This window comes from Schistocerca piceifrons, chromosome 4 (assembly GCF_021461385.2).
Source record: "Schistocerca piceifrons isolate TAMUIC-IGC-003096 chromosome 4, iqSchPice1.1, whole genome shotgun sequence".
Taxonomy (NCBI): domain Eukaryota; kingdom Metazoa; phylum Arthropoda; class Insecta; order Orthoptera; family Acrididae; genus Schistocerca; species Schistocerca piceifrons.
The window spans coordinates 617,685,957-617,699,790 of record NC_060141.1 but is presented as its reverse complement, the minus strand read 5'-3'; the positions used below and the strand labels follow the sequence as shown (position 1 = coordinate 617,699,790).

Below are 13,834 nucleotides of genomic sequence, written 5' to 3'. Positions count from 1 at the left end.
TCCAGTCACAAGCAATACCTATCCCATCAAAGGCAGGGTAACTTGTGAAAGCAGTCATGTGATCTACAAACTAAATTCCAACCACTGTGCTACATTTTACATGGGTATAACAACCAACAAGCTGGCTGTCCATGTGAATGGCCACTGACAAACTGTGGCAAGAGACAACTGGACCACCCAGTTGGTGAGCATGTTGCCCAACACACCATTCTTCATTTCAGTGGATGCATAGCACCCTGCACCATCTGGATTTCCTGCCAACACCAGCTTTCCTGAATTGCACAGGTAGGGTCTCTCTCTGCAGTATATCCTCTGAGCCCATAACGCTCTTGGGCTCAGCCTTCATTTGTCCCTGTCTTTCACCAGCCTATAACATTCCCTGTTCCCAACTCCGGCAATATACAGCCCTCTTTTCCACCAATGCAGCCACTGTCTTTCTTCCTATTGTCTACTTCTCTCCTTTTCCTTTTCCCCTGCCCCCCTCCCTCCATTAGCCTTGCAACGACACCTAGCTGTACTTCCCTGTCTGCACTACGTCCCTGCATGCTCCTGCAAGGAGGACTTTTCTGTCCCCACACTTAATGTAAGACCAATTTGCTGTGGCGTCTAGAATGGCTTACAGACATATTAATGTTCTCAGCCAAACTTGATGAGGTAATCAGATAAGGCACAACCAATAGGTCCAACAAGAAAATAGCGCAGGACCCAGAGTTCAGAACTGAACAATGTCAGGGCTCACTAGGACCATTAACTGTCTGGAAGGTGATACAGTCGGTCAACAAAATGTAGAAAATACACTGCACACGCACCCTTGAAACTTGAAGTATCTCATTGGTGTGATCCACTTGATTCCCATTGAAGTATGCCCTCTGCAGTGGCTGACTGTGCAAGTGCTTTCAAGTTTAAGTATCTGATTGATGGCAAGTTTTGTGTAGGCCTGGTAATAAATACGAAAGCACTTCTGAAGTATAGGTAGTTCTTTTTCTCTTGCACAACTACCAACTGTGCCACTGCTGTATAATGGTATGATATCCAACTGACTGCACTACTGTATGTGGTTGAACACATCTTTCATGATTGGCTTCTGGAACATCACTACATAAATTAATTAGTGCAATGTAATTGAACACCTACATATTGCAACACACATGTAAACCATAACATCCAGCTCAGCTTAGACACATGTACCTGTACAGCCTGAGAACCAATTCCCATAACAAAATAGTCACCTCCTAAAGTAAACACCCATCCATAGGCTAAGTCTATTACCAGTGCCACCGCTGATGAACAAATGTACATGAAACTATCCTGGTTTTCAAAAGTGTTAATTCCTTCCTTGTGCAGGAAAGATGGATAGATTGAGATGGTTAAAAAGGTAGGACAAGTGACTTTGGTACCAGGATAAGAGGAACCCACTGTTGTGATGAAAATAAGTAGTAGTGAGGCTTGCTATGACTGTGGGAGTGTGCATTTGGGTGTCTTGTGTGGTTGTGGTTGTGTGTGCTATTGCCAGAAAAAAGAACTAGTGCTTGAAAGCTATGTGAATGCTGTTTTCAGTTAATGTTTCTGTGCTCCACATATTGATCCACTGTAGGTGAGTGGTTGCTTTTCCCTTATTTTATGTAATATTCTATCCATAATTGTCCAGTGTTGTTATTTATTTAGGGGTAAGCCTAAAGAGAAAAAGGTAAGCCTAAAGAAAAAAAATGGGCCTGGAGTTGAGCCTTGTGGCTTCCCATGTGAAACAGTTCTCCTCTGCAAGGATTACATTCCTTTGCTTCATGTAATGACAATCCTTTTCTTTCCCTCTGTCATGTATGACTGTAAGGCACTGCCGATAATTCTGTATTCTTTCATGTTATAAAGTGGGAAGGAGTGGTTCACACAGTTGAATGCTTTGGATAATTCATAGAAGATTCCTGCAGCTTTTTGTGCTGTAGATAAGTGGAACTAACTCTATGCACAAATTCATTGACTGCATAAGTTGTGCTTTTTGCTTTTTTGGGAGGTAAATTGTTGTTTTTGAAATAAAGTTTATCACAGAAATTTTGAATTTTGATTGCAATGATCATTTCATACAGTTTAAAAAACACAGGAAGAAGGGAAATTGGGTGATAATTTCCTGTTTCTTCTTTGGAGCCTTTTTTAAATACTGCTTTCTTTTCTGCCTAATTCAGAAAGTTTGGAAAGTAATCTTCTTCAAGAGACTGATTAATTATTTTGGGCAGTGGATGTGATATTATATTTGAAGCTGCTTTAATGACCATTGCAGGTACTTCATTCCATCACACAAAGTTTTTGTTTTTTAGGTTTGTTATAGTTTTTTCTACATCTTTTACTGTTACTTTGTCAAATTTAATTAGACTCTTGGTTTTGTTCCAACTTGAGCAAAATAAATGTACATTATCTTGACAGGAGTTTATATAAACATCAGATTTTGCTACAGCTGTAAAGAATTCATTAAATTTTCTGGTTTCCGAACAAGATTTACAATTATTTTGTCTGGTGTCTTTATTTTAGAAATTTCCTGTTTCCCAGATTTAATTCAGAGTTTAGATTTGACAACTGTCAAAACTGCCTTGGATTTATTTCTGTCCTTTTTAATAAATTTAATGTTTGCCATTTCCTTTGCTGTTTCTACAATCCTCCTAAACAGTTTTTGTATGATTAAACATAGTTAATGAACTCAAGGTTCTTATTGAATTTTAGCATGGCATGTAACTGTCTCTTCCTGTTACTAGAGATGGCCACTGTGGCTGAGCAGTTCTAGGCGCTTCAGCTGCCTCGAGCATGGATGTGTGTGATGTCCTTAGGTTAGTTAGGTTTAAGTAGTTCTAAGTCTAGGGGACTGATGACTTCAGATGTTAGGTCCCATAGTTCTTAGAATCATTTGAACCTGTTACTAGATATTTTTATGCCAGTGATAATCCACTATAGTTTATTTGTTACTTTTCTTTGGATGGAAATGTTTCATTGAAAATATGTAAAAAGCTTTTTAAAAACATACCAACATTTTTTTAACATGAGATTTTGTGTTGTAATGACCAATCTTCCTCATTTAATCTACGAAGAACAAGTGTATGTTTCCCTCGCTCAACAATCTTTTCATGAAACACCTCCTCTCTTTTTTATTTATTTTTAATAATTTGATAAGCAGAGCAGAGTGATCTGAGATACCTAGGTGTAATGTTAGTGTCATTAAATGTGTAACTTGTTAAAATATTATTTATACACACTGCTGTCTGCTTACTTACTCTGGTGAAATCAGTGAAATTTAGATTAAAACCATATTCTTGAATTAAGTCAACAAACGTAGTTGACAGGCTTTATTTGATTGTTGCGTCTTATGTTAAAATCTGCAACAATTACAATTTTCCCCCTTTTCTTTTGTGGGTTCATCAAGGAGACATTGTAATATCCCTAAAAATGATTTGGTGATATCACTACCTGAAATCCTGTGTATTAAGATAACAATAATATTATGTTGTTTTGTGTCTACTCAGAAACTTTCAAGTATAAGTATTTCATTTAAATTTAAAACTCTGTATCTTTCTTTATATTCAAATGACTTATTAACCAGTATACAGAAGCCTCCATGACTTCTGGTTTTCCTACAAAAACTGTTAGCTACCATTAAGTTTTCTAATTTATTTAAAACTGCGATAGAATCTTTCTTGACTCAGTGCTCATTTAGGCAAGCAACTTTGATATTTCTTCCTTCTGAAAGAATAGTTTGCAGTTCAGTTCATCAGTTTTTGTAGTTTTATCCTACAGATACATTGCACTCAGTCATGTTATTGTACATTGTGAATAAATACTTACACTTTCTTACAGTTTTGAACACATTTTTCCTTGAATACTGATTTACTTTTTTATTGTGTTTTTCCATTTTTCACCTGCCTCACTGATTGTTAGTTTCCCTTGCTTCATATAATTTTACACAAATCTGTAAACATCTTGCTGAAAGTTGTTGAACCTAACCTATTTAGATGCAGGCCATCCTGTGATATACAGTCCTCACTAACAAACTTGTCTAAGTTTACAAATATTGCTCCTAGTTCATTACACTGACCACAGGTACCATAGTTTATTTTGTCTGTGTATTTGTCATTCAGTGTTATTCTGTATGGTACAGTGTTTACATGTCAAAAGATTGCACAGTAACACTGAAGAAATGTATGTTGTAAAAAATATAGTTTGAAAAACACAGATAATTGGGCAACATATCAATGTTTACTGTAAATCTGTCTTTGTAAGTGTTTGAATACAAAAAATATGTGTAAAATTATCAGGATATTTTTTTGATAAGTCTTACTTGTTATATGGAATTTTATTATATTTCAACCTCAGCTACACTTCATGTAACAAACAATGAAACAATTTTTTTGTAACTATAAAGAGTCTGATTCATATGTGCAGAATACAAAGAGCCATGAAACTGGCAAAATATCTAGGACTATACCAGTACTACAAAACTGGCAAAATATGTAGAAATATATCAGTACTAAATACGAAACAATGTAAAATCCAGGAGTACTAAATATATCACTAAACTTTATGACAAATTTACTCCCTTTAAATATGAGTACTTCTGCAAGTGGTTCTGGTTTTCCTTGATATTTCCACCCATATTTAATTTTTGATCAATATGTTAATAATCTTTCAGCATATAACATCACCATTCCTTGTGATTCCAAAACCTGAGTGTTTAATATTCTTTACTGAATGTATCTGTTAATCATTCCATGAGCCATTTTTCAGAGAGTCTGTGTTATTCAAACAACACTATTCTTGACTGAAGAGAATTATATTTGATTTTTTGTGTTTGATATAAAATTCGTTAAGATGGTACTTATACATTTATGAAGATACAAAGCACATTTAATTATTGAAGGCTCCATGCTATAACTTTTCTTCTAAATTTACTATAAAACTATAAAGTTCACAAGAACGTATTGTAATCTGCAGGATGGTCAGGTACATTCTGTGAACTGCCTGTTGATGAATGTGCTTCTACACCTTGCCAGAATGGGGCAGTATGTGTCGATCTGAAAGCAGATTATGCTTGTGCCTGTTTGTTTGGTAAGCTTTTCCATGTTAATCTGTAATCAGTTAAGTGTAGTAGTTTTTTTTTGTTTAACATATAATGCTGTTTATTTTGTTTTAGGCTTTACTGGGAAAAACTGTGAAGTAAAACTTGTGCGATGTGAAGATAATCCATGTGAAAATGATGCACTATGTCTTATTGAGAGTGGGGGAGCTGTGTGTTATTGTGTTCCTGATTTTCATGGAAACAAGTGTCAGTATCAGTATGATGAGTGCCAACTTGGACCAAGGTATGAGAAACTTTCTCTTGAAGAGAGAGAGACCAATTAAAATTATAGAAGGTACTAAGTACTTACTTCCCTAATGTTGTTTTGTTAAAATTGTAATTCTGAATGGATGTAAACTCCCTATTTATGGTAAAAAAAGAACTGTCTATATATCAACTGCAGAGACATACACATTTTTTTAAGGGAAAGATAGGGAATTGAGAAAATAAAGAGTGAGATGTAGAGACAGTGGAAGTGTGAGATGTATTCCCACCTGTAGTTGGAAACACACACAGTGTAAGAAAGAGTTCAGAGATAACAATGGGCAAATAGCCAAACTGCATATTACAGAGATGATTAGTATGCAGTCATTCAAAGACAAAGAACCAAACTGGAAAGAAATACCTGGATTCAAATGGAAACAACAGTCAACATTTCATTTTCAAAAGGTGGGAGCTGAGGGAGAGATTTCATGATGTAAATAAAACAGAAGGGAAGGAAGTCTGTGGTAGACAACCAACAAGTCATGGAAAATAAGACTAGTATAAATTGAGACTAGGTGGCTGGTATGTATTGTGGAAAGCCATTTCACATTTTCTTATCCGAGGGTTAAAGAAAGTTGCAGTTTTGTATCCTGTCAACATCAAGATCACAAAGACAGATTTTCAGATCCATTACGTGATGTGACTTTACCTTCCCTTTACTGTTATTTCCTATCCTTCCCTTTCTCAGAATTAAAGAATATTTAATAATTATGGAAGCTAGAGATTGAAATGTGCTTATTAATTTGTGCTTACCTTAAAACTGCTTTGGTTGTCCCTTTGAAGGTTTCTCATAAGCAGGTACATCTCTTTCATTTAAAATGTTATAAATTATTTTAAATATCTACTGTGTACATTTGATATAGTGATACTACAAACACACCATAACAAAGATACTTTTTCCTTGGACAAAGAAAATTGTTTTTAAATTTTTATAGTGTAATTATACAATTTTTTAAGTTCAGATTATTTCATTTAAATCATTAGCTGCTCAGGTTAGCTCTTCACATGATGCTGTAATTGCATAATATGCCTGTCATAACAGTAGAACATTGTGCCAGACTGAATTTTCAGGAATACACTCATATCAGTCTATGTTTATTTGATGGGAAATGTAATAAATAAACTAAATCTTTTGCTAAACCAGTATATTAACGTGTTGTTTATAGTATTGTTACGTGGAAGGGAAAGAGTTCCATTATTTTCACAAATACTGCAACTATCTCCGTACAAGTGTAATATTAACGTTGAAACTTAAAAACTAGGGCCATCACATTTCCTCAATTTAGTAGTTAAGAGAAGAGCTATCAGGTTATTTGGCCTAGGTGCTTACAGACAATCCACTCATGCTGATCCCTAGCTTTACATCGTGAACCATCACCACCCATAACAAAGAATTGCTGTGTTGAGGACTATGCTACATGTGGCTTGCACATGCCAGACAAGTAGACCCTTATCTAGCAAGGTCGCACAGTGGTTAGCGTACTGGACTCACATCTGGGAAGATGACGGTTCAGACCCACTTCTGGCAATCCTAATTTAGGTTTTCCATGCTTTCCCTAAATTGTTCCAGGCAAAAGCCAGGATGGTTCCTTGGAAGGTCATGGCTGACTTCCTTCCCCATCATTCCCTAATCTGTTGGGACAGACGACCTCACTGTTTTGTACGTCCATCCTTTTAGGAGGATGTCTCTGGGACGACGGCCATTTACTATCGTGACAAATAAAAACACCTATAGCCATCCTTATGATTTTATTTTATTTTGTCGCTACCAGTTTCGACACTTCATTGCATCATCTTCAGGCTGTTTTAATTCGGTACAGGTTGATACGATCCCCATGCATAACCCATCAGTTGCCAGCACTTGATTGTTGGAGTGCTGACACATAATCTGCAAATCCATTAGTGCTGGCAACTGATGGGTTATGCATGGGGATCATATCAAGCTGTACTGCATCAAAACAGCCTGAAGATGACACAATGAAGCATCGAAACTGGTAGCAACAAAATAAAATAAAATTACAAGGATGGCTGTAGGTGTTTTTATTTGTCACTTCACTGTTTGGTCCCCTCCCCCAAATTAACCAACCAACCAAGAAGGAGATCCTCAAAAACACTCACAAATACAGAAATATTCCAAAGGAATTGATACTCATATTGACAAATCGTATAGGCATCATGGGGAAATCAACAGTGCTTATGACATAGACTGAGACCAAAAAGAAAAAGAAAAAGAAAAAGTTAACCAAGGAAAGCTCATTGAATTAGATAAGATCTTCTGAGATTTAGAACCCTAAATACATTGTAAATATTAAAAAAAAAAAAAAAGAAAGAAAGAAGATATGCTATTGTTTCTTCCGCAGACCCTGAGTAAGATGGTTTCAAGGATTTAGAAAAACTAAAAAACAAAAAAGTTTTTTCCTTTATGTATTGACTAAAAAGGTAACCACAGCTATAAGATAATTCAAGGCTGTTGCAGCCAGGCACCAAAAAACACAAAAATAGTTTGCAAGATGGACTTACACATTACTGCACTGAAACTTTGCCAAAGTCAGGTACTACATAGCATTCCTCTTATTTTGTATACAGTTAATGATCTGATACAGTTAATAATAACTACATCAGTAGGTTCTATTAAGAAATTTTATCAATGGAGTGAAGGGACTAGGACATAGATACATCACTTAGACTCTTCTTGAACTACACTTCTTTGGTTTCTATACTTTTTATGGTTTCATGGTAGTCATTCCTTCTCCTGTAGTAAATGTGATATGTATGCTAGTGAACGCTGTTTATAAAGGCTAATCTCTAATTTTACAGATCAGCATTTACTGAGCCAAACACTGCATTTTTACTAGTTACATATACAGAGTGTTTGTTAAAGAACTTTGCAACACATAATGTATATGTTACCAGATATCATATACTCTTTAAAGCTCTTGTTCATCTCCAGTTGTTAAAGTCTCTTCCTTTTCTATATTACACATTGCCTTTAGTGTGTTACTTTACATGGCTATTATTTTTTAATAACACATTTGCTTTGATGTCTTGATTACTTTCCTCAATATCCTGCAAGATTTTTTTTAATGATATGCAGTATCATCAAAGCTGTTCCAGATTGACATATGGATTGACCTTTTTGTCCTGCCAGATACCATTATTTTTATAGAAATTTGTGGATTTTCTGTAGGCCACTCTGGTTTACTTTTGAGTGAAAACAGTTTTCAATCAAGTGGAGAACATTATTAATAAATGGCACATATTTTTCACTCGTGTTGTCATTGCTGCATACATCTCTCCTATTTATTATTCGACCAGTTTTCTAAAACACTCAATTTTGGCCCATTAACATACTTTATGAAATTGGATTTTATAGTATTTTTATTGCTATCAGGAGTATTATTTAATTGAAGGAATTGCATATCATTTCTGAAAGGTAATTGATTATAGGTTTTATAGTATTAGAATTGTCTATAAAGATTTTATCAGTGGCTGTCATGGAGCAGCTGGCAATGGTAGTTGGAAAATTTACAGTCTGTATTATAACATTGAATTATAATGTTACTGACTGCTATAAAATTGTATTGGAAAACTTTTTAAGACATCCATATTACAAGCACAAGACACTATTGTTTTGTCTGTTAAAACGGTCAAATGAACTTTAAACAATCACTACATCAACTGATCCATACTAGCGATTGGTGAAATAAACAGCTGTTTTGAAAACACCTTTGCCATGAGGAATATGTAACAACAAAACTTTCTTTCTCTTCACTGACATCCTCGCCTTTCCAAATTCTTACTGAAATTTTGTTGTCCTCTGTCTACACCTAAATTTTCCTGAGGCACATCTGCTACCAAATGAAATAACAGATCAACCCTATTGTTCTTTTTGAACATAAAGTTATTTCATTGATCCCTGTATTATCTATTACCACTTCCGACCTCTCATTATCCTTCTCCTTAATTAACCCAGATGCAGATATTTCTTGCCATACATAATTCAGCCTGGAGGACTGTAATATACAACTCCTTTTCAACTATTTATTTACATCCACTGAATATGTTATAAACCACTGAGGAGCCACATTAATTTCCCCAATATCAACATCATAACAACAACTGAGTACAAAAACTACAGTAGCTCTAAAACCAAACGCTGGAGCCAACGATTCCACTGCACGTTCTGCACTGTTCACTTGTAGGAAACAACAAAGATTTATCAAAACTAAGGTAATATATGGCTATCTACAACAAAAAATTTGTTTTCAGAAATCTGGTCTAAAATGATTGAAAGCCACTTTATCTTCTGTTAATATGTACTACCTAGTAATGGAATAAGCCCTACTAAGTTATGCTGCAATGAAAAGCAAGTAATTGAAATTGCATTTTTCTATGTGAAAAATGTAAACAACGAAACATGCTGCTAACTCATATTTGCAAATCTTTCACATTTTTATAAATAATACCTGAAGAAAACGAAGGCTTTCAAGAGAATACTCAAGATAGCCATTAAAGTATGTAAATTTTACATACAAGACTTTTATAACTAGTTTAACTATTTATGCTTATGAAGAGCACAGAAATGCACATCCCACTTGGTGCAGAGAAGGCTGCCTGTACTAACCAAATATCCAAAAAATGTTGGTAAACTTATATCAAAACATGGTATCCAGTGCATTTCAATGTTACTGACAAAGAGAAAATCTCTGAAATATAAAATCTCTGATAATGTTGAAGACAATCTGGGCATCTGAAAACTAGGTGTATACCAAGTTTCAAACCCATGTGGCATGTTGTGTTCCAGACAGAGCAGACCACTGAAGAAGAGATGCAAGGAACATAAGAATGGTGCCTGACCAAAAGCCAAACAAATTAGCTGCTGCCAAGCACTCATGGAATTTAATCATGAAATGAGTTAACAACACCAGTTGCATACCCTAGGCTCAGAGTTTCTGAGACTGTATAATTAAGGAGTGTATAAACAAAAAGGGTGTTATCTATGGAGAACAAGGGTAGAAGTTTAAATATAAACAAGTATGAGCATCTGACCCTCAGTTTGTTAAGATTTTTCTGGGTGTTCTCTTTGAGGTGCCTCATTACTTTTGAGCTCAGAATATGTTCTAAGATTCTACAATAGATTGGTGTCAGTGACATTGGACAGTAGTTTCGTGGGTCACACATTCTTGTAGGTGGGTGTGACATACACTTTCTTCTTACCACTGGGCATAGCTTTTTTTTCTTTTTTGGGGGGGCGGGACTTACAGTATCTATGTAAGCTACAGATTCAGTGTAGAATAAGATAGGGAGTCCATTGTGCCCTGTAACCTTCTTCAGTTTTACTGTTTTCAGCTGTTTCTCAATGCTACTTGTCTTTCAAGTAGTGCAAGATTAAAACTGGAGCACTACTCCTTGATATTCTTTTATAAAAGAATGTTTTATAAGAGTTTGCACTTCTGCTTTTTCTTTGCTACTTTAAATACCAATTCTTATGACAGTCATTATTATCAGTACACCAACTTTGGTGACACTCAAAGTCTTGACATACAACCAGAATTTATTGGGTTTTGTGAGCAGTCTTTCAATAAGACTCTGCTATGGTTGTCAGTGAGAGCTTCACATTGCAACTAATCTTATTTAGCATCTCTCTGTCTGTAATATTATGCTCTTAATACCAGGAGGGCCCTTCCCAGCATGAACTATTGTATAAATACATGTCTGTCTAATGTTTGATCAACTAGTTTTCCAATCTTTAGTCACAGTTCCTGTATGTTCTCTTACCCGGTGGTTTGGAGTTCCTCTTATATTCAGCATGTATATCTACCAGTTGTTTTATGGACTTCGATAGTCATTGTTGCTGCAATTTCCTCATGGTGACTGGTACCATTAGATCTAGCATTTTTGTCATGAGCAGGCTTTGAAATTATCTGTTTGTAGTAGTTTTCAGAGAAGGCATTTGGTTTCGTTTCGCAGAATCTCTTGTCATATCCACCACTTAAGAAAACTATAATCCTACCAGTCATTTTGATTTAAGTCTCCTCCAATGATGTCATTATAATTGGGGACAGGGGTGTGACTATAGCCCCCCTCCCAGTGGAGCATCATATTACAATTCAGAAATCAGCAAATATATTACTCCAACAGATTCATTCATTTTTTTTATAATTAAGTTGCAGTATAGGTTGCAGTGTATGTCAGACACATTTTAACTAAAGAATAAGAGCAGCAAATAGCTTACTATCTAAACCAATAAATATCATACAACAATACCAGAGAAAGAAAATTGCTACTCACCATATAGCGGAGATGCTGAGTCGCGATAGGCACAACAAAAAGAGTCAGACAATTATAGCCATTAAGGCCTTTCTCAGCAGTAGACACACATACGCACATGCACATGCACACACACACTGCGTATGTGTGCATGTGTGTATGTGTGTCTACTGCTGACAAAGGCCTTAATGGCCGAAAGCTATAATTGTGTGAATCTTTTTGTTGTGCCTATCGTGACTCAGCATCTCCGCTATATGGTGAGTAGCAACTTTTCTTCTCTGGTATTGTTACATTCCATCCTGGATTTTCCATTGTTCCAATAAATATCATTTAACTTAGAATGGGCGTATTATTTATTAATACACATTTTTTGCCCAGAACTCCAAAACTGTTACCAGAAACTACTTTAAGAAAAACCAAATTTTACCAATTTGTTGGTGGATGACCCCAACTCTCCTTTTGTTAAGCGATATTCCATTCCCCCAACCCCCCCACCCCCCACCCTCTCCATACGCCCCGCCTCTTGACTGACTTCTAGAATCGCCCCTGATTGGGGACTGTATGTACTAGTGGGCTGATGTTTTCTTCCAGATTTCCAGCTACATCTGTAGGTGAGGCTGGTCATAAATAGAAAATCAAACTAAAAGTTTGTGTCCATCCTTGATACTAAATCTTTCTGAACCAATGTTGCATGAAGATTCAATTTATTTCCCAATAGCTGCGAATTTGGTGTCTGGTGTGACAAATATGCCACCTCAATTTCCCATTAGCCTGTATTTTCAATAAATACTTAGATTTTCCCCAAAAAATCTCACTGTAGTCAATTACAGGTTTTAGCCAGGTTTATGTACCTAGTATTATACAAACCCCACTGCTTTTTAGATCTGTTTCAAATTCTGTAGTGTGTTATGAGTGCTTCAGCAGTTAGTTACTAGGATTTTAATTGTTTCAACTGAGAGGCCATATCCTTGAATCTAACAGTAATACTTTGTGGTTGCCAACAGTTCTCATTACCGGAATTGAATGGAGGGTCACTTAAGCTAAAAAGACCCTTATGTGCACTTCACACGGAGTCAGCAATCTGAGTAGCAGCCTTTGATGTTAATGTGCCCTTGACCCATCAAGGGGACTCCTACAATTCTCAACACTTTGCTGTAAGTCCAGAAAGTCACAGATCTCTTGATCGTGAGACATACTTGGCTCAGAACCAGAGGTTGATGAAATTCTATGGTCTTCTCAGACTTTTGGACATTTGCTGGACTGATACAAGAATGAGTTCAGGGAAAGGTGTAGTATCAACAATATGAAGTCTTCTGACAAACATTTTCTTCACTATTGAAGCACGGACTGTGCATCATTGAGAGGAGAGAAGGTGGCTGGAAGTGAGTCACAAGAAGTCATGTCTTGTCAAATCCACTATTCAGCCATGGTGTACCCTCTTCCAGTCACACTCCTATTCTCTCACCTTGGGAGTAGGCACTGCTCTCTAATATCTCAAGTGAGAGGATCCGTTCATTGGCATTTGTTGATGTATAGCAGTTCATGTGTGGCAGCTGTAGCCATATTTTGCAATATTGTTCTCAGTAAGAGAGCAGTTAATAATTTGGCTGGGGACATGCTGCCTGCTTTATATGATGATACATAAAGTGACATATTCATAATACATGTTTGCCATCTTGTCTAATTTTGTAAAAAGTTTTGGGAAGTAAAACTTTAAATTGGTTTGGTTTTGACCAAGTACCCCTTTTCATTTACTCTTCTTTTTGTTTACTACAACATTTCTTAAGCTCTTCTGTTTAGAACTTTCACTAACTATTAATTACGCAGGGATCTGTCATTAAAGTGACTAGGTTGCTTAAAAAATCATGTAGAAGATGAAAAATGACTGTACTGATCATAAAGTGATGTATTTTGGAATTATCTCCATTTTCAGAGTTTTAAAATAGAAGCAGGAATTGATATACAAAACTACAAAACTTTTTAGATACTTACCATAAAGAAGACACATTAAGTTGCAGGCAGACACAATTAAAAGACACATAGTGCCGAATAAGAGAAAAGACATGTAAAAAATAGTAAAGACGTCCATAAACATGCACAGATATGCAAAAATACACACAGAAACATAAAAATATGCAAAAATGCATGGAACCATGTAAAAACATATACAAATACCTTAAAAACATAAAGAGACGTTGGCGAAAAGGA

General features: G+C 35.8%; 1 protein-coding gene across 1 annotated transcript in view; it reads left to right on the top strand.

Annotated features, from left to right (window-relative positions):
* Window positions 1-13,834, top strand: part of LOC124796061 (protein eyes shut-like) — a 227,585-nt gene that overhangs the window by 49,927 nt on the left and 163,824 nt on the right. The window contains 2 exon segments of the mRNA XM_047260149.1: window positions 4,969-5,082; window positions 5,168-5,336. Of these exon segments, the coding sequence (XP_047116105.1) occupies window positions 4,969-5,082; window positions 5,168-5,336 (283 nt within the window).